Source organism: Xiphophorus hellerii, chromosome 19, assembly GCF_003331165.1.
Source record: "Xiphophorus hellerii strain 12219 chromosome 19, Xiphophorus_hellerii-4.1, whole genome shotgun sequence".
NCBI lineage: Eukaryota > Metazoa > Chordata > Actinopteri > Cyprinodontiformes > Poeciliidae > Xiphophorus > Xiphophorus hellerii.
Window position 1 is genome coordinate 17917679 of NC_045690.1, and position 20126 is coordinate 17937804.

Here is a 20126-nt window from a genome sequence, read left to right on the forward strand (position 1 = left end):
GGATTTTAAAATACTACCTTTTGTATAAGATTTGAAAACTAGATGAAATGCCTGAAAGGTCATCAAAAGTTGCTTTGACATCACACCCAGCTTAATCCATTGTTGTGCTAAAAATATTCATTGTGGGGTCTTTCCCTTTGTTATATAGAGTACAGCAATTAAATAAAAATAAAGTTCCAGTCTGCAATTTGTTCTTAACTTGGCCTCAAGTGAGGACCCCATGGCTCCATGGAACTGTTTCGGAGCCCGGAAGTGAGAAAAAAACAAAAAAAAACAATTGGCATACAACTTTACTAACTAATGTTATAAAGTATTCTTGCTGCATGATATTTGATAAAGAAAGAAAACTATGTCGCACAAAAAGTCAATAAACCTGTTTGGTCAATTTTCGGGAATAAATCTCAATTGGAAAGTTTTATTTCCTCCAAGTTTGAAATGAAAACTAATTTGTATGTTAAACAAAGAAGTTTGCAGCGCTGTCTAAAACTCACCAACTGAAGATGACAAGGCATACGAAAACTATACGAACAAAACACCATTTACTAGCTCAACTTTCCTACTGTTACTTTAATTACGTTATTTACATGTTAATTAACAAATGACTCCCATCGATTCAGAAAAATACAACTCTGCAAACAAGAGATACAAGCAGATTTTGTTTTGAAACCGGGAAAATTGTGGTTTTCTGCAGTATTCCAACAGAAAATCAGCTCGTTATATTATCTCGGGTTGCCTCTGACGTGTCGTTCCAGATGTCCGGCTGACCAATCAGAGACGTTATGCGTCAAAACGCTTCCGCTTAGCTTTCCGACCTGCCTTTCCAGTGGAGTGGCTGGTGTGAACAGACAGAAGAGAAGCAAACACCACCTAGGAGAAGTAATTCAAGGTACCAAGCGAGTTGTTTTCTCTGCTAAACATCTTCCAAATTATTTTTAATGTGTTAAGGAAATTTTTGAACACTCATAAAACCCCTGCGGTCGGATACTTGGATGGTTCCAGTTAGCCACCTGCTACCGATTAGCATGCTGTGTTTGAATGAGCATATGAGTCTAGCTGCCTCTACACGTTTTCACCAGGGCTAGCTTAGAAGAAATGATAGCTTGTTTAAAGGAATATTAATGTTCAGAGGTTTTCGGAAGACTTTACAAATAAAGAGCAGTATTTACATGTGTGTCATGGTTTAATCTCTTACCTCCTACAGATGCCTCCTAAAAAGACAGAAGCCCCAAAACAACCTCCATTAATTGGGCGATTTGGAACATCTCTGAAAATTGGCATTGTGGGGTTGCCTAATGTCGGGTAAATACTTGCACGAGTAATTCAAGTGTAATGTAAATATTTTTATTTACAAATGGCCTTAGTTACTTGGGTATTACTGCTGCTTTTCTGACTTTGTTGCAGGAAATCTACATTTTTTAATGTGCTCACCAAAAGCCAAGCTGCTGCAGATAACTTCCCATTCTGCACCATTGATCCAAATGAGAGCAGGGTGCCAGTTCCTGATGAGCGCTTTGATTACCTGTGCCAGTACCACAAGCCAGCCAGGTGTGTTATAGCTGTACAGCATGGTTGTCATCATAGCAAGCATCTACAGTGCCTTTCCAAAGTAATCCTAGCTTTTGTACTTAACATTTTGGCCCATCACAACAACGCTTTTTAGTGTGTTTTTGTAGATTTTATTTGATATGTTCAGACAAAGTAGTGGAAGGAAAAACATACACAGTTTTCAAAAGAAAGCTTGTGCCTGTTCTTTGCAAAATAGCTACCGTACCTTTTTGTCAGAGTAGAGGAAGAGGACTTTTGAACTTAAAAATATTCCCATAGATTCAAAATTAGATTTAACTGAACTGAACTTTGACTGACCCGTTATAACACATGAATATGCTGTCTAAACCACCCCATGTTCTGGGTCACCCATTAGTGATGTGGTGATAAAGCTCACCGCTTTATATTCAAACTCTCAGGTGGCACCTAGTGGTGTTAGGACATATTGTAACATTTTAAAAGGCGTGTGCACAAAAAAGCTCCAAAGTGTCTATTCGCTGCACATCAACCGTCCCCAGAAGGTGTGTTGTGACTTCAGCTAAATGAAGCCACTTTAACTCCTTTAATTTTCACTTGGGCAAAGCAAGCAACAAATTCTCAGTATCTTCTGACTAGCTTGTCTCCCCACAGCATAATGCTGCTACCTCCAGGCTTCACCATGGGGATGCTGTGATCAGAGTGATGTTTAGTGTTAGTTTTTTGCCAAACATAGTGCTTTGCATATAGATTAAAAATATCAACTTTGGTCTTACCTGACCACAGCCAGTCCTCCACATAATATGCATAGGGTGTGGAAAACATCTTATGCTTTTTTTTTCCAACTATAGTTTTCTTTTTCCCCCTTACAATTTTTCAATTGTATAAAAAGATGGCAAATATAGCATGAGAAATTATGGAAAAGTGGGAATGCTCCACTTAATGCATGGTCTTGCTGATTGATTTTCGTCTTTCTCTCCTCAGTAAGGTTCCTGCTTTCCTAAATGTGGTGGACATTGCTGGTCTGGTGAAGGGAGCTCATGCAGGGCAGGGACTTGGAAATGCCTTTCTCTCTCATATCAGTGCCTGCGATGCCATTTTCCATATGACCCGTGAGTAGCCAGTTCATCTGCGATTTTTGAGATCACGCCGAAGCCAGTTACACATTTAAGGAGAAGAGAATGAACTTTAATGTAAAAACCAATTGGATTTGTTTTGCTTTATGTGTGTAAGAGACGCTTTGGTATGTTTAAGGTGCTTTCGATGATGAAGACATTACCCACGTGGAAGGCAACGTGGACCCAGTGAGAGACATTGAGATCATCCATGAGGAGCTGCGGCTAAAAGACGAGGAAATGATTGCTCCCATCATAGACAAGCTGGAGAAAACCGCAGTCAGAGGAGGAGACAAAAAACTAAAACCTGAATACGTAAGAAATTTGGACTGACAACATGTTTGTCTCTAACATTCAAGTTCTTATAGTTTTTCCACTCTCATTGACATGCTGATTTTACTTCCAGGATATCATTCTGAAGGTAAAGAACTGGGTTGTGGAAGAGAAGAAACATGTCCGATTTTACCATGAATGGAATGACAAAGAGGTATTCACGTGTGTTCATGCATGCACTTGCATCGAATTGCATCCTTTTGTGAGTTGCGATGCATTTCTCAGTGTTGAATTCCTCTTTGCAGATTGAGGTGCTGAACAAATACCTGTTTCTGACATCGAAGCCCATGATCTACCTGGTTAATCTCTCTGAGAAGGATTACATTAGGAAAAAAAACAAATGGTATTTCATTTTTGCTGTCTTGCTTTTTCGCGCTTCATTTATTTACTCGTGTATTGCTCTGATCAAACACTGGCTTCTGGTTTAAGGTTGGCAAAAATCAAAGAGTGGGTAGATGCCCACGATCCTGGTGCCATGGTCATCCCGCTGAGCGGAGCGGTGGAGGCTAAACTTCAGGAGATGGAAGAGGAGGAGAGTACTAAATACTGCGAGGAACAGAAAACACAGAGGTCAGACTGATGACCTCCACCAATAGGCTTTGATATTCAGTTTAAAAGTGTCACGTGAAATTGATTTGAACACGAGGTATTGCTCAAAATGATGTCTGCTGTGCATTTGTTTTCACCTCTTCTGAATCAGTACTTTGTAGAAACAGCTATTGCTGCAATTACAGCTGCAGGTTTTTTTTTAGACATTTTTGTCGCAGCTTTGATTCTCCCAGGAGTGAAATTTTCTACATTTTTTTCTTTCCCTGAAACAAATTCTACTCGGATTGAATAGGGAGGATTTGTGAAGACTTTTTTAAGCCTTCGTGCAGATTGATTGATTTGTGGGTTTAAACACCAATTCCCATCTAGCTCTAGTTGTATTTCTACAGTCATTGTCCTGCTGTGTGTTCAGAGCATTCTTCTTAAAGCAATTTTTATTTTGATCAAAACATTTGCACCTCTAGTAAGCACATCAGACTCAGTGATGAGATGACAATTTTAGTTACCGTATTTATTTTTGTGTTTGTCATTTGTAATCATCACATATATGTTTCTATGCTTACAGTGTTCTGACCAAAATTATAAAGACAGGCTATGCAGGACTACAGCTGGAGTACTTCTTCACGGCAGGGCCGGATGAGGTCCGAGCGTGGACCATCAGGGTGAGCGCTCTGATGTACAGAATGTTACATTGAACGTATCATTTGATGACTTCTTTATAAAAGGAAACTGAAAATGGTCCCAGTGTAATTCGTTGTCCCACCTTCCCTTCGTCCCTTTGTCTTACTCCTTTTTGTGATTCTTTCCTTTCCTCCGTCTCCTACTCCATTTCTTCCTTCCTCTACACATTCCTTGTCTTTCTGTCATTCCTTCCTTGTCATTTCTTCTTTCCTAATTCTTCTTTCCTCTTGTCTGTACCTTTCCATCCTCGTCTTTACTTTTCTTCACCTCTTTATATCTTATTTTTGTCATTCATTCCTGTTCCCTCGTTTCACCCAGTAATACTGAGGTTTACCCATAAATTATGGTGAACTGCAGTATTTTATGTCTTTAGATGAAGAAAACAAAGGACTGAAAGCTTAGATAGGTGTGAAATTTCTAAGAGAAATGTTTAGAAATTGCAGAACCCTGAGGTATTCAGCCAAAGTCAAAATGGTACAAAATTATGGTATGAGTTGTCTGGACGCGGTTTGAGATTTCCTTTTGCTGTTTTGCTCCGACAGAAAGGAACCAAAGCTCCTCAGGCTGCAGGGAAAATCCACACAGACTTTGAGAAAGGCTTCATCATGGCTGAGGTGATGAAGTTCAATGACTTCAAAGAGGAGGGCAGTGAGAGTGCGGCCAAGGTGAGTGAAATGGCAAAACAGATGGGTTCTTATCAAGAGTTGCTGCAGTGCACCTCTAACTTAAACATGTTTTCTTGTTTTTGTCTCTTTGTTCTCAGGCTGCTGGGAAATACAGACAACAGGGCAGGAACTACACCGTGGAGGACGGCGACATTATCTTTTTCAAATTCAACACACCCAATGCACCCAAAAAGAAATAGAGGGACCACTTAATTGCCAGGGGGGTATCTCAGTTCAGTTCAGTTGGGCTCCAAAGAGCTGCACTGTGGGCTGGTTTTCTAATTCTCCTTAAATATTAGGCACAGTTATCACAATCTCTTAACATAATGCCAATCAAAGCATGAAATGTAATTGATATTTCAAGTGAATTACAAGGATAATTTTCAAACAAGCTTGGACAAAGTTGAGCTATTTACAATATTCATTAAAAAAAAGGGTAATTAACCTGAAATACCTGGACCAGAATACAATTTGGCATTTTCTTTCTTTTTTTGTTGCTGCCAGTTTTGGGCTGTTTTTAACATGCAATAAGGCTCTTTTATTCAGATTTTCTTTATTACAGTATAAATATTCAAACCACAGAAGCTGAATATCCTTTACTGCTTTTACTTTATCATCAGGTTTAACAGCTTCCTGTGTTTCATTAGTTGACCAATTAGTAGATCTTAATAGGACCTCTGGTTAGCTCTTTTTTAAAAGGCAGATTAAGAAGTCTCCTCTTATTAATCTGTTCTGTATTATAATCCTGGCAAGGTTTTGGTGACATGTTGCTTTCAGAAACCAAACCAAAACCTCAGTAACCTGTTTACGTAATAAAGGAGAATGAAGGCCATCATTCGGTGCAGGACTGAGCTGTGAAGAGAAGAGACCAGCCTAACTGATGGTGGCATGGATTGAACTCATGCTACATTATTTGCTTTTACTGACTTGCTCTGGCTTGGGTATTAAAAAAACCCTTCGCCCTGTCTCCTTTATTGACGGTGTGTTTTTACGCATCTGCTGGAGTGTGCAGCTGCAGATTTACCTTGTACCACATTGTTAATGTCTTCATTGCTATATTAAAATTGTGCCCTAGAATGAAATATTGCCCTTATAAACATGCATATGTCAGTAAAAGAACAAAAATCTCTCCTGCTTTTGTGTTTTGTTTTTCCAGTGAAATTAACCCAAATGAAAGGAAATAAGTTGCATTTCTGTTGAAACCGTCTCATTTAATGGCTCACAGGGTGAAGTAAAATTAGCTTGTTAATTAGTTTAAATTTTAACCGTAACTCTGGGAAGTTAAATATTCTTTTGCCTTAATCCATTGCGGCAATACATAATGTATTTTTACAACAAAAGGGGACGAGGGAAGCTAACCAAAGATTGACAAGCCATCCCTTTTTGGTCAAACTAGGAAAGCCAATTTGAAAATAACATGCCTGTGTTGTCAGTAATGCATTTTAAAGTCCTGAAAATTTTATTCAAATTTATAATTATAACTCAGAATAAAATTATGAAATATAAAGTCATAAGAGATTCGTAGTCCTAATTTTGACTACAAATCATAATATTTCCAAAGTGTATTATGTGATTTGAAGTGTCCATTTAGATGTTTAATTGGTCAATTTTGATTTTCTGAGCCATATTTGTTTTACTTTTATATATTTATAATGTCCAAATCACAAGTTTGATTTTAAAAGTAAAAATTATAAAGTCCAAAGTCTTACTTTAGACTTTTGAAATAATTTTGAGTAGTCTCATAAATATGCTAATAATTCATACTTCTGGCATGCTATCTGTCATTTTTTCTTTATGTTGCAGAAATAGACATTTAGAATTTATAGAAATAAGAACTTAAAAGTTACTTGATTGCTGGACATTAAAAAAAAAACCAGATAAATGTAATAATGTTAAAAAAAAAAAGCGAACGTATCATTTGGGTGCTCAGATGTTACTAGCTCATTTAAAATGTGTCATTTGAATCATGCTAACAAATTAATCTGGAATCTCGGGGAACAAAATTAACTTTAAATCTCGTGCACGTTAATTCAAGGCTGCGAGACTTGAAAAAAACTTTTTCCAAGGACAAAAGAAAACAGCTGACAATGGATTTAAATCTTCATTAAGACATGGCTTAAACAAAACTAAGTATACAGAAACAGGAAAACGTGGGGAAACGTTTATTTGATGGAGGAGTGCTTAAACATTGGGATTTAAAGTAACTTTGGGATTTCATCAACTACATTCCATCTCTGGACTCGCTCGACAAACAGGAAACGTACATGTTACAAAAAAACGGATTGGCAATCTCGTCAGCCAATCACGTCCCTGACACTCTTGTGGAGCCAATCACTTCAAGGAAGAAGGGCGGGACGTCCTGAAATGTGATGCAAATTCGACGTCGAGCTTGTTTAGTCCCACCTTTTTGTGTTTCCCGCACCGTCAATCAAAATAGAAAAAAATCGACCCGAATTCAACGATCAACACTAGCCCGCCTTTGATAAAATAACCATGTTCGGAGTTTGGTTGGTTTGGTATTCCTCCATATTTGCGCTATGACTGATACGTAAACGTTTAGCGCATCGAAACGGCAACTAATCGGTGAGTTTGGGAGAGCAGCAGCGGAGCGAGCTGCGTCTTTTTATCGTTAGCTCCTTCGCTAACTAGCTGGATATGGTCAGCTAACCGAGCTAGCTGACTACCTCTCGGAGTTGATAAAAGTAAAACTCGTTCTTGGCCCGAAGCCTCCAGGAATCTACACCGCAAAATTGAATTTCGCAGACGGCGGACCGGAGAGTGGGGATGCTTTGCGGGCTTTTCTGGCAGGCAGGAGTTGAAGATTACAGACTTTTGCTCGGTTTCCCCCTCTCTCCCTGCTAGCGCCAGAGCAGTCTCTGAAACAAGGAGAAATGGCGTCCGCGGACGTGGACAGCAGTCAGAGCGAGTTCCTGCAAGCCGGCGGCGCGGCCGACACACAGGTATCCACCACACTTTCCACCTCCCTGCCGCCTCCCAATTCTTGGTTGTGCTTTTTAGGAGCTTGAAGTTCACACGTTTTAAAATTTTGATGGCATGGGGTGAAAGCCGTACACTTCCTGTGTTCCCCTCAATAACGGCCACCCACTTTCCCCCTGTAAAACCCGCCCATAGTGGGTAGGACGCTGAAGTCAGTCACTTCCAGATAGCCGATGTACCTTAGGCTTTGGAGGATGCTGGGATGGTCTTATGTGTCAGAAGAAGCGTCTGTATTCATAACAGTATCGTTCAGTTGTGTGGCAACAGCCACCCATCCCCCACCCGTTCCTGAGCCTGTTGTCGTCTGTCTCCTGGCTCGGTTCTTTCCATCAGAGTAAATTCTGCATCATCCATCACTCTTTGCGTTACTCCTTGTTTTTACACAGCAGAACACTCCTATGTTTCTATAAATGATCCACTGACCAAAGCCAGTGTTTTTCCCTGCTTCTCTGATGTAATCTGATGAGTCTGTGTTTCATCACAAAATACTACTTGGTGAAGTAAAGAGTGTCTGTGAGTGTCTGCTACTGTGATAAATCCTGTAGTTTGAGTTAGCAAAGATCACTACAGCCCCCAATCCCCCAAGTTGGCCTTCTAGAGCACCTTTTATTGTGCATGGCAAAAATATTTACATTCCTTGAACCGGTTCAGATTTGGTCATCACAGAGGTATGTGTATTTTACTAGGATTTTATGTTCCAAACTGATAAAGGTGGGGAAAATATGTTTTTAAGTTTTATTACAAATAAACTCTACAAGAGTTGCACATGTAGACATTTTTGTGTTTTGTCATCTTTGCAAAAACAGTTCAAGCTCTGCCAGGTTGCAAAGGAATTTCCTAGTCAGTTCTCTTTCATAGCATTTGTTTCGTGTCTCACTATGGCAGTGGTGCCCAAAGATTTTCTGGGCCCCCCTATGGATTACAATAAAATCACCCCCAAAAAAGAAAAAAAAAATCAGCTGGGGACACACATCATTCAACCAGACATAAACCTATACACATATTTTGTTTTCAAACTCCACTGAAGTTTATTTCACACTTCAGGTTGCAACAAAACAAACTACAAACCATCTTTACAGTGAAACACTTTTGTGTAACTTTTTTTATTTTTTCCGCTTCTCCTGTCCCCCTAACCTCCTGCAATGGCACTGTGCCCCCACAAGGGGGCGCGCCCCACACTTTGGGAACCACTGCACTATTTGGGCGTGATCTCATCAGAGGCTTCAATCACACTCCACCAGCCCTAATTGGCAGGGGATAAAAAATGCGCTGGGTAGAAATACGCTTTACTGTTTTTCACTTGAGCAGCAAGGCTTCATTGGTAGCAATACTGGTAGAAGTAGTGATTTCCTGTTCCTGCCTTTCTTTCCTGGGTTGCTGGAGGAATTTTTAGTTTCCTGGCGCAACAACTCTCCCGTACAGGGAGAAGCACCCAGTGGCAGGTGGCTCGGTTCTAGACGGCAAGGGAATGGACGAACACGGTCTCTGGGAAATGCCACAAGTTGAGCCAGAGGTGGCGGCGCACCTTCACCCGAAAGCTTCGATGTCCTCGGATGAGTCGGCTCCATCCCTTCCCTCAGCAGCTGACCGCTTCCAATCAAACCTGACGAAGAAATCCTACAAGGCAGCCGCTCTATCATTTCGTGCCATGAACGCCTCTTCCATGCTGATGGCGTATCAGGCGGAGCTGGAGGAGGAGATGACTGTGCCACCGGACGCTGCACTGTGGGAAGAAGTGTGCATCATCACTGATCACTGTCTCCGTCTCCATAAAGTAGCGATCCAGGCTATGGGGAGAGCTATGGGGCTCATGGTTCTACAGGACAGAGCCAGATGGTTAAACTTAACCACGCTTTCCACCAGGGAAAAGAAGGACTTCCTCGATACCCCCATTTCTCCACATGGGTTGTTTGGTGCAGCTGTTGCATCTATGCAAAAGAGCTGTGAGGACAAGAAGAGGGACGATGACGGTGGTTTTAAAGATATGTCTTCCAAGATGGCCATCGGTACACACAGCCACCGCTCCACCATCCCTGCGCCAAACTTTCGACCAGGCTACGGAGCACTTGCCTCCCACTTTCAGAATCCCTAAGCTGCCGAAGACCCAGACGGCCTCCAATCCTCCTCCGAAAGGTGTTGCTGGTAACGGCTCACGGCCAAAGAAACGTAAAGCCACTCACCTCTCACCTGGATCAGCCCCCACTCACATCCACTTAGAAGGTGAGGAGCAGGAAGTGTTTGGCCTGACAGCCTTTCGGAAGAAACAGAACGAGCTGGGGTCATTCTCAGACACGACTTCGTTACCGAGCCCTTCCAGCAAAGTTCAGCACATAAAGGAGGGAATGTTCAAGCCCGCTCAGCTCGCACAAAACGGGGACCGTGTTCAGTTCGGGATACCCTGAACTGACCTTAATTCCTAAAAATCCTGCTTTTTTTCTTTAGGTGCTCCATGTCTTACTCCATGTCTCATTATAATCTGAGAGCAACGCCTGCAGGTTTAGCTTCTACTCACTTCAGAGGGCAGACCACCAGGAGGCTCCGTCTTGCTTCTTGGTTCCGGCCAGCGAACCATTCCGCCACCCACTGGTCGTTTCTCAGACCACTTAGTCACCTGTGCCGCTCAAAAATGCACAATATGTCTGTAAATAATTTTGGGATATCATAAGGAAGTACTGAGATATACCGTTTTCCACCGAACTAACGTATTTGCCACTTTGGCACAAGCACATTGAGAAACGTTTAGAGGATAAAAACACTAGACTCAGAGCAAAACTCGGATGACCCAGCTTTCTACTAGCATGTAAATGCACCATCTTCACACAAATCAGAAAATCTTTGGGAGCCACTGGTTTAGATTATGAAATCCAAATTACTATAATAGCTCTGCTGGTGACACATGACTTCATATGTCTGTGGCACCACATGACCTCTACCACTGAGATCCATGAGTGTTTGGGTCAGAATCTCCTCCAGCTTAATGCAGAAAACACAGGGGTGATTGTTTTTGGTCTAAAATGTCAGACTGGAGATCAGGACTCAGCTAAAGCCAGGTGTATTTATGGAGTCAGACCCATTTTGTAACAATTTAAGGTCAATTACTGAATCAGGGAACTACCAGTTTCAAATGACTAACCAGTATGAGACTTTCCTCTTGAAACAGGGCACAGAAAAACACATGAATGCTTTTATTTAGTAGTTTTAGGTATTAGGTTAGATTATCGATATAATGTCTTTAGGGGTTTCTGTAAATAATTGGTCAGGCAGCTGCAAGTCCTCTAAATTGCCGCCACCAGAGTCTTGACCATCACCAGAAAACTACATCATGTCTGACCAGTCTTTAAATCACTGCACTGGCTTCCTGTTTTTAAATGAATAGCTCTCAAAGTTAATTGGTGCATAAGTCGCAGATGCTTGTGTATTTAAATACAACAGATGTGCTCCTTGTCTTTAATGTAATTCTCTTCACTTCTGTTTATTTTGTGAAGCATCCTACACAGCACTTTGAATGACTTTTTTCTATGAATGTTGTTATAGGAATGATCCTGCTTTGCCTTTTAGACCTAGATGCCCATCTCTTTGCTAATATGAGTGTTTGTTCTGCTCCCAGACAACAGACATGTCGGCTATTCAGCTGACTGGTTCAGACCGGTGGGAGGTGTTGACCCCTGTCTCAGCTGCAAAGGAAGACCAAGGCATCGTCCACATTCCAAACTCGGGGATTGTCACGTCTAACGGACAGTATGTGCTTCCAATCGGGAGTCTTCCCAGCCAGCCCATTTACGTTACAGCGTCTGGGAGCGAGGCCACGGCTAATGGAGTGTCAGGCATTCAGTATCAGGTAACAGCGGTGACAGGAATGCATCAGTAATGTTTTGTCCGGGTAGCGATCATTTACACAGTTGTTGACCTGTGCTTGTAGGTCATTCCCCAAATCCAAAACGCAGACGGGACACTCGCAGGATTCCCCACACAAGGACTGGACGACGGTACAGGCCAGATTCAACTCCTCCAAGATGGCAGCCAGAGCAATATTGGAATCAACTGCTCCACAACAGCAGCTACAGACCTGCTCACACAGGCAGGCCAGGTTCAGTCCATCCAGGGCGTCTCGTTGGCCGGCGGTTCGGCGTACGCCGGCACTGTGCCTGTAGGGCTTCCCGGCAACATCACGTTCGTCCCTATAAACAGCGTGGATCTGGAGTCGCTGGGTTTGACGGGGGCGCAGACGGTACCGATCGCCACTGGGGTAACACCCGAGGGCCAGCTGATCATGAGCAGCCAGCCGCTAGAGAACCAGAGCCAGGACAGCAAGCAGTCTATGGTGACTGTGAGCAACACCAACCAAGAGATCTACGTGCCAACCACTTCCTCCTCTTCTTCCAACGCCTCCCAGCTCCCGGCGACCATCGACGGCACAGGAGTTCTCACGCAGGCCACAGCTGTGTCTGCGGGGGTGGCAGACCCCTCTTCCACGGAGAACTTCAACTCCCACAACCACCTACAGCAAATGCAGGTCAGTATATCCCAGGAATGTAGCTGTTGTTGTAGAAGTGTGGATGTTAGATGTGTGCATCCTTAAAAATACTTGCGTTCGGCATGTCGCGTGCCACACTAATTGCAGCGGCCCTCTTCCTGTTGGATTACCGTCTAATAAAGGCAGCTAGTTCCTAAAAAATTCTTTTAAAAAGTCTTAAACTGATGCATGTGAAATTCGGACCTTAAAATGTCTTAAATTCATTTAAAAGATGCAAGTTGTCCTTAAATACGTTAATCACAGGTCTTAAATCTTCTTGTGCCAGGTCAATTTACTCATATGTTCCATGAAGTATATTTTTCTTGTGAGACTTTTCTGACAGGCAAAAGTGTGAGCCACTCGCAAACATCTTCATTTTGTCCTGTGACTTGAGGCGATTGAGGCTGCTGCTAAAAGCTGCTAATAAACCCTTGCTAGTTAGCTAAGTGTAAATTATTGCTGATTGGCTGGATGATGTTCATCTTTGGCACGTCTTCTGTTTCCAACCTGTATGTAGCTATGGACATTCTGGACAAACAAGCTTGACACTACAATAGATAAACATTGTTACCTTCCTGAGTCATATTTTTCTTTTGGCAAAAAGCCATTATTTTAGGAAGGTGATGATACGCAATTTTCTTTTGTACATTTCCATCGCGATACAAGTCTTAAATATCATTCATAACGGTCTTATAAATGCTTTAAGTCTTAAATTTGAGTTGGTGAAACCCGTTCCTACTGCCTCGGTAACCCTGTTCCTCTTGTGAAGGGCTCGTCCTCCAACGCCACCACCATCTCCCAGCCCATCCTGCTGTCGGGGGACGCTCAGGCCCAGGTGGCGCAGGGCCAGGACCTGACTGGAGCCGGTCAGACTCTGCAGAGTGTGCAGCTGGTCAACCCAGGTACCTTCCTCATCCAGGCCCAGACCGTCACCGCCACGGGTCAGATCCAGTGGCAGACCTTCCAGGTAGCGCCGCGACGCTCCATTGTGAGCTTATTCCTTCACAATCGGACAGAATTTGAATTAATTCCGTTTTTTTGTTTCTCTTCCTGTCTTCCAGGTTCAAGGTGTCCAGTCGCTCCAGGGGCTCCAGTTGCCCCAGGGTCAGGGTCAGACCCAGCAGCTGACTCTAGCCCCGGTCCAGACCCTGCCCTTGGGCCAGACCGGCCAGGTCAGCCTCCCCAACCTCCAGACTGTCACAGTTAACTCTGTAACACAAACTGGAGTCCAGTACACACAGGGAGACGACGCCAGGAGTCCAGCTGGTAAAGCCACAGACATGATGACCTTACCTTCCTCACTCCAGGACTTTACTGTCGGTGACCGTAACCTGTCTGCTGTGTGCCTGCATTCTTCCTGGTTCAGGGATTCAGATAAAAGAAGAGCCGGACTCAGAGGAGTGGCAGCTCAGCGGGGACTCCACGCTGAACCCCAGCGACCTGAACAACCTGCGGGTCCCCATGGGAGACGAGGACATGGACACGGCGGGCGGGGACGGCAAACGGCTCCGCAGGGTGGCCTGCACCTGCCCCAACTGCAAGGAGTCAGGAGGAAGGTGGGCGTTCGATGAAACCACGCTCTGCTCACAGGGTTCCCACGCAGTCTGCAGACGTGATGCCTTATCCAACTCATCTTTCGTCTGTCCCTCCTCAGTCATGTCCTACTTTTTCCTCTTTTTTGTGTCCAACATTTCTACCTTCAGTCCTTCCTTCCTCCCTCATGTTCTTCTTTATTCTCATTTCTTTCTTGTGCCTTACTTATTAAAGTAAACTTCTTTCTTTTGTTTTAGTCAATCTTTTCTAAGTTAATCTCTTGTACCTTTCTTTTTCCTTTTGTCTTTCCTCTGTTATTTTGTACTCCACTCCCTTTCAATGTCCTTCCTTCTACCTTTTTGTGTTCTACCTGACTTTCCTTGTCCCCTCACCTTTTCTTTTAGGTTTTTTTTCCCATCCTATTTTCTTTCCTCCCTTGTCGTTCTTTTTTGTGTCCTGCCTATCCCCCTTTCTTCCTTGTCTTTTTATATTTTGCCATAATGCATTTCCACCATTCTTTTATCTCCTTGTTTTTAAGCCCGTCATTTTTATGGATTTGTCTTTTAGAACAAATAGAAAAGGCGGAGAACTCTGGAAAGTTTCGCCTGGGCTCTTCAGATGAAAACTCAGAATCATCCCTCTCCATTCAGACCCTTTTGACTGACTCAGTTTCCCCCCCTCTGTCTGCCTCTCAGGGGCTCCGGTGTGGGAAAGAAGAAGCAGCACATCTGCCACATCGCCGGCTGCGGGAAGGTCTACGGGAAAACGTCTCACCTGAGAGCTCACCTGCGCTGGCACAGCGGAGAGAGGCCCTTCGTTTGCAACTGGATGTACTGCGGGAAGAGGTTCACCAGGAGCGACGAGCTTCAGAGACACAGGAGGACACACACAGGCGAGTCCCTATAGCGCCCTCTGCTGGTTCCCCCAGGTGTTAGACTGCTGGGGTTAGGAGAGGACAGCCTCTGCTTGTCTAGATGTCTGTGGTGCGTTCATGGACCTTAGGAGGTTTCATAAATGAAGGTGTCATATGGTGTGAATGAGAGGTTGGGTTTATGCTCTTTTGTAATCATATTTAAGCGCTGTGGCTTTGAACGGTAACAAAAAAATAAAGGCTGCCGTACATTTCTTTTTATTTTGTCCAACAATTTATAGAACCATGTGAGAAAGAAAGAAGTAAAAAAGTAGTTTGAAATGTAATTCCTATTGAATTCGAGGGTTTGGTAAAACATTTTTTTACATTGAAAATGAGGAGGAACGTATCTAAATGAATCAGATGATAATATAAGCAGAACATGTCAACAATGTATGAGCTGTAGAGAATTATTATTGCAGAGATTCTACAGCAGGAATCGTATTTTCTCCTCTAGATATATTTTAATCCTACCACCTTTACTGCCCTCTTGTGGTAGTAACAGCACATTACACTGTTCAGGACAAGCAAGTTTACTGAATTAGATCAAATAAGTTGTTAAATTACAGAAAGAAATATTTGTAAGTGAGGAAATTTAACATTTAGACCCTGTTGCAGTTTTTTTATGTAAGAGTGCTGCTGTTTAATTAATATCCGAGGATATTAGAATGAGGAGAACCTTTACTTAAGTATATGTAAACAGATTTACTTTAATAAGTAGGTATGGGTCAGTATGATGGGTATTTATATTTGAAACTTGTGTAAATATGCTGTAGTTTCACAGTATTAATAAAAAACAATTAAACTGAACATATTGCATAATTTAGTTTAGTAAGTAATCAGTTCTGCTTCATTTTTTTTGATTACTGGTTACTTGCCAGTAGTTGGTTGTTTTGTAGAGTTTTTTTTCCCATTTCTTGTAGATCTAGGCTGCAAAAAATATCATCTGATGATGAGCTTTGTGAATTAGTCTGGCTGTCATCGCTACTTTAATTAAATTTGGGCTTTTTCTGAGTTTTTGCACCATGACTGTTTGTGTTTTTAGAAATTTAGAAATATTTCTAAGAAGTGTAGCGACTCTTTGTTCAGCCAGATTGTCTGGGAGTCTAACACTGCGAGCTGCTTCAGGCTGAGCTGGAAATGCTTGATTTTCTTTTGTTGTTGACCTTGTTTGTTACATTTGGCCGTTTCTCTGAGGAAAGCTTGATGAGTGCAACAACAGGAAACGGTCCAGAGATGGTTTTGGTCATAGACTTGTGTTGAAAATTGCACATTGTTTACAGCTTTTAGCCTCTCTAGGTTTTTCTGATAAGGTTATTTTTTTCTAAAATATTTGGCAGCATTTGGTTTAAATGTTATTGATTGGAGGCCATGAGGAAAAGGAGTAAACTTGCTTTGTTGCTGATGTGAAGCTTCAACTTACAGTTTCTGACATCTGTAGAAACTTCATCATGACACTGAATCTACTCAGTTTTATTTTTTTTGTCGTTTGCCAATTTCTCTGGCTCCTTAGACAGAAAAATATTTGAGCTATCACTGCTATTTTTTACATTTCTGCTGCACTAGAAGTATTCATGAATTTGCTAAAAAAAACCCATAAAATTAACAAGTTTCATATATGAAAAATGTCTCCACCTAGTGGAGAAACAACGAAATATGATTTTCTGTACGGATTTTAACACCATCTACCTGAAGCGCATTGAAATATAAATTAAGTTGTAATAATTCTGTATTTTAAAAATGCAGTTTGAATCAAGTCAATAGTTGCATAATACATTGAATATGTGAAAGCCTCCCAGATAAACAGAAAACATTTTAAAACAAAATTAAAATTCAACCCAAAATACCGCAACACAACATGCACGCTGACCAAGGATAGTTGTTTTTTTCTTTTCTCTTTTCCCCCCTGAGACTCACTTGAACAAATGGTTTGTGTGTGTGTTGGATCTGCAGGAGAGAAGAAATTTGTGTGCTCCGAATGCTCCAAGAGGTTCATGCGCAGCGACCACCTGGCCAAGCACATAAAGACTCATCAGAACAAAAAGGGCGGCGTGCCCACCTCCACCTCTCCACCCACCACCGACGCCGTCATCACCACGGACGGAACCACGCTCATCCTCCAGACCGCCACCGCCCACGACCTTGTAGCCAATCAGGAGATCCCTCTGCAGCTGGTCACCGTGGCACCCGGTGAGGTCCTGGAGTGAGGGAGGGGCTTCTGACAACAGGCCAATCACAGGGACCTCTTGAGCTTTTTCCCTTCCCCACTTATTCTTTTCTTTTTTTTTTTTTTAAACATATGAATATATACGTAAATATATATGACAAATATATATATTTTAAGTGAAATTTATCTTGACTTTATGTTTGTTTTTTGCAGTCTTTTTGATAGGGGGGCAAAAAAGAAAACATTAAAATGTGGTTGCTATGTACATGCGTAAACACACACACACACCCACACACACACACGACACATGAATTAACACTCAAGAACACAACGTGAAATGCCTTACTTTGTATGATACTCTTGTATAAAATGCTGGAGGTGCATGTTTTTTAAGCAATGGAGATGATGTGACTGTAACGGACTTTAATGTTGGAGGAGGAAGGAGAAGGAAGTCCAGAACCTCTTTCTCTCTCTCTCTCTCCCCCTCTCTGGGATGATCAAGGAATTTTCGTTTCTTCTTCTTGCGGCAGGAAGGTTTCGGCGCTCCGTTTGAAGCCCAGGTATAAACTGTTGAGCTGCTGCTGTCTGGACCGGACGGCTGGTTTTAAAGGAACAGTTCAACATCAACACTGGAAACGAGCGTCGGAGCTTTTACCGCCGTCCTCCTTCCACTTCAGTGTGCGTTTTCCAGTGTTCATGTTGAACATTGTTGACCTCTCACACTTGGCCCACGTGAAACATGAGTTGGCTTTTACACGTTTTTTTTTAAAATTTTAATCATTATTATTATTATTTGCACGCGACAGTTGTCTCCCAACAGAGCAGCGACGCTGAAAACGGAGCGCAGGTCGGAGGCAACGGTCGGACGATCCGGAACAGAGAGAGAGCAGCTTTTCCCAGCGTCTGGTCAGCTGGAGCTAAACGTCCAGTTTGTCCTCCGGAGCACACCGTCCTCTGTGCTTTTCCACATATTACAGAAAAGAAACGCCTCTCAATTCTTGTTTGTTTTTCTCTTTTTTCTGTTGTTGTAAATTGATCTTGTATTGCAGTCTCTTTACTAATCTGGGTGTTATCTAAAGCAGAGCCCTCATGACGACGATCATAGCTTGTGAAGGAGAAATGTTGCCATGTGAGGAAGGGGGTGGGGGAACAATAAGCAGCAGGTTTGTCATCTGGCGCCTCGGCATCATGTGGAACGACTTTTCGCAATAACTGCTCCGATGCCAACTCTGGCCAGATGTCGTTCGAAAAGGAAAGAAAACAAAAAAGAAAGCAATCACGCCATTTTGACTTTTATTTTTTTATTTAATGTAATCCTTTCTTCAGTTTGTCATGTTTGTAGCATTCATTTTACATGTATATTATCTTATTTTCACCTTGTTTATAGAAGCCATTACTTTAGTTAGCCGAGTTTGTTGTATCAAAACCTTATTTTAAGTAATTTTTTAAAAAGAATTGATGTAAAAATTGAATGTTACCTTTTGTAAAACCTTTTTTCAAATGGATCACAATAAAAGTCTGAAAGCTTCCAGTTTTCGGGGGATTTGTGTTCTGATGGCTCGAGTTATAAAACAAAAATTCCTCCTGAATGAATTAAATATTCATTTAATTCATTAAATGAATATTTAATGAATATTAAATATTTAACAAGTGTTAAAGATAACACTTGGAACCTTGCAGAAATGCATGATTTCCTTCAGCCAGATGCTGCCATCATGCAGACAAATCGTATCCAAACTAACGTCAAGAATTTCGCGGTCCTTCTCTGGAGGTGGCGAACCACCTAATTGTAGAAATATCTATTAATCAAATGTTGCATTTCTACTTAAACTGGCAAAAAAAATGCAGGAACTTATTTAATCAAGACTTAGCATGAGGAATGACATTTTTTAACCCTATTTTTATACATAATTTCCCTTCATGACACCAACCATTATCCCCAAGCCTCCCCTGTACCTTGTTACTAAAAACCGTCTCAGTCATCATCCCAGACTCAGAGGACGAATATCAAGTTCTGTTCCAGTTGAGCTTCCACCACAGTTAGACCTGAAATCAGTGCAAACATCCAATACAGAAAAGAAAACACAAAGTACATTCCTGCCGTGTGTGTGTGTGTGTGTGTGTGTGTTCCCCACATATACATAAAAAAACCCAGAAATCTGTGTGAACCAGTTTGTGGTCGGTTCCGTCAGCAGGAAGCTCTCCACCGAGCCCATTCTTTACAGTCCAGGTCTCTGTGGATTTTCACAGTTCTATGTGAGGATCTGACCAGAGGAGAGAAGCAGAGGGTCATCAGAACGGAGGCGGTCGACGGTTCGGATGCAGAACTCGTCGGCTGAGGAGGTTCTGTACCTGTGACCCGCTGCTGACCCGTCGAGTGTGTCGCCCCGTCCCGTGCTCTGGACGTCTGGAAGCGTTTGATCTCCTTGTCGTAGTCCGTCCACTCCGCTACGATCCTCACCGCTGCCTGCAGCTTGGGCTCCTTCGTCATTGGATTGTTGCACTGATTGAGAAAAAACAAAACCCAATTATAGAGCAGCAGGAAGTAAAACATTCCTTAAAATAGTTACATCTTCTGAAAGTTATTAAAACATAATTCAAAAGATGTGCTTCCATTATGGCAAAATTTAAATATATTGTATCTAACCATTAGTATATTATTTTTATGCTCCATTTACCTTTTCTGACATTATTATTTTACATTTACAAAAGTACCACAGCTACTATTATGGGTATTATATCAGCATTTCTTCTGCTAATTGTTTAGTGTGATTGGAATTTTATTACATATGTTAATAACTTATCATTAATGACTTTAACCAATCATGTAGCATTAATTTGCATATCTATTATTATTATTATGAGTGTTATGACTTATAGCAACTGCCTTTTTCCATTTTTGTATATTTAAATAATAGTACTGTTAGAAAAAATACTTTTTTCCAACATTTAGGCCACCATTATTAATGTGTTTACATATGTTGGCAATATAATATAATTTGCACAAATTATCATATTTACAGACAATTCAGAACAAAATTAGTCAGTCCACCGGTAGATTTAGATTTAAAGTAACCTTTTAGTAAACACATTTTAGTTTAGTGGCTCTAAACGAGTTTTATTTAGCCAGAATGAGGACAAA

General features: G+C 41.8%; 3 protein-coding genes across 4 annotated transcripts in view; 2 read left to right on the forward strand and 1 right to left on the reverse strand.

Annotated features, from left to right (window-relative positions):
• The first annotated feature begins 769 nt into the window (after positions 1 to 769).
• On the forward strand, positions 770 to 5993 carry LOC116708888 (obg-like ATPase 1). Its single transcript, XM_032547008.1, has 11 exons — positions 770 to 886; positions 1202 to 1299; positions 1402 to 1545; positions 2506 to 2633; positions 2776 to 2951; positions 3043 to 3123; positions 3215 to 3312; positions 3399 to 3539; positions 4084 to 4180; positions 4742 to 4864; positions 4963 to 5993. Exons 2-11 carry the CDS (start codon positions 1202 to 1204, stop codon positions 5062 to 5064), a joined length of 1188 nt encoding a protein of 395 aa, XP_032402899.1. The 5' UTR covers positions 770 to 886; the 3' UTR covers positions 5065 to 5993.
• Positions 5994 to 7269: 1276 nt separating this feature from the next.
• On the forward strand, positions 7270 to 18515 carry LOC116709142 (transcription factor Sp3-like). Its single transcript, XM_032547496.1, has 8 exons — positions 7270 to 7824; positions 11469 to 11699; positions 11781 to 12374; positions 13144 to 13341; positions 13436 to 13640; positions 13741 to 13930; positions 14603 to 14799; positions 16771 to 18515. The coding sequence occupies exons 1-8, from the start codon at positions 7756 to 7758 to the stop codon at positions 17022 to 17024; spliced, it is 1938 nt and encodes a 645-aa protein (XP_032403387.1). The 5' UTR covers positions 7270 to 7755; the 3' UTR covers positions 17025 to 18515.
• Positions 18516 to 18827: 312 nt separating this feature from the next.
• Positions 18828 to 20126, reverse strand: part of uggt1 (UDP-glucose glycoprotein glucosyltransferase 1) — a 31379-nt gene continuing 30080 nt past the window's right edge. For both annotated transcript variants that reach the window (XM_032547494.1, XM_032547493.1), the window contains 2 exons: positions 19337 to 19487; positions 18828 to 19248 (listed from right to left, as the gene is read on the reverse strand). In XM_032547494.1, coding sequence (XP_032403385.1) covers positions 19229 to 19248; positions 19337 to 19487 — 171 coding nt within the window. In that variant the 3' untranslated portion in view covers positions 18828 to 19228. The remainder of the gene's footprint in view (positions 19249 to 19336; positions 19488 to 20126) is intronic.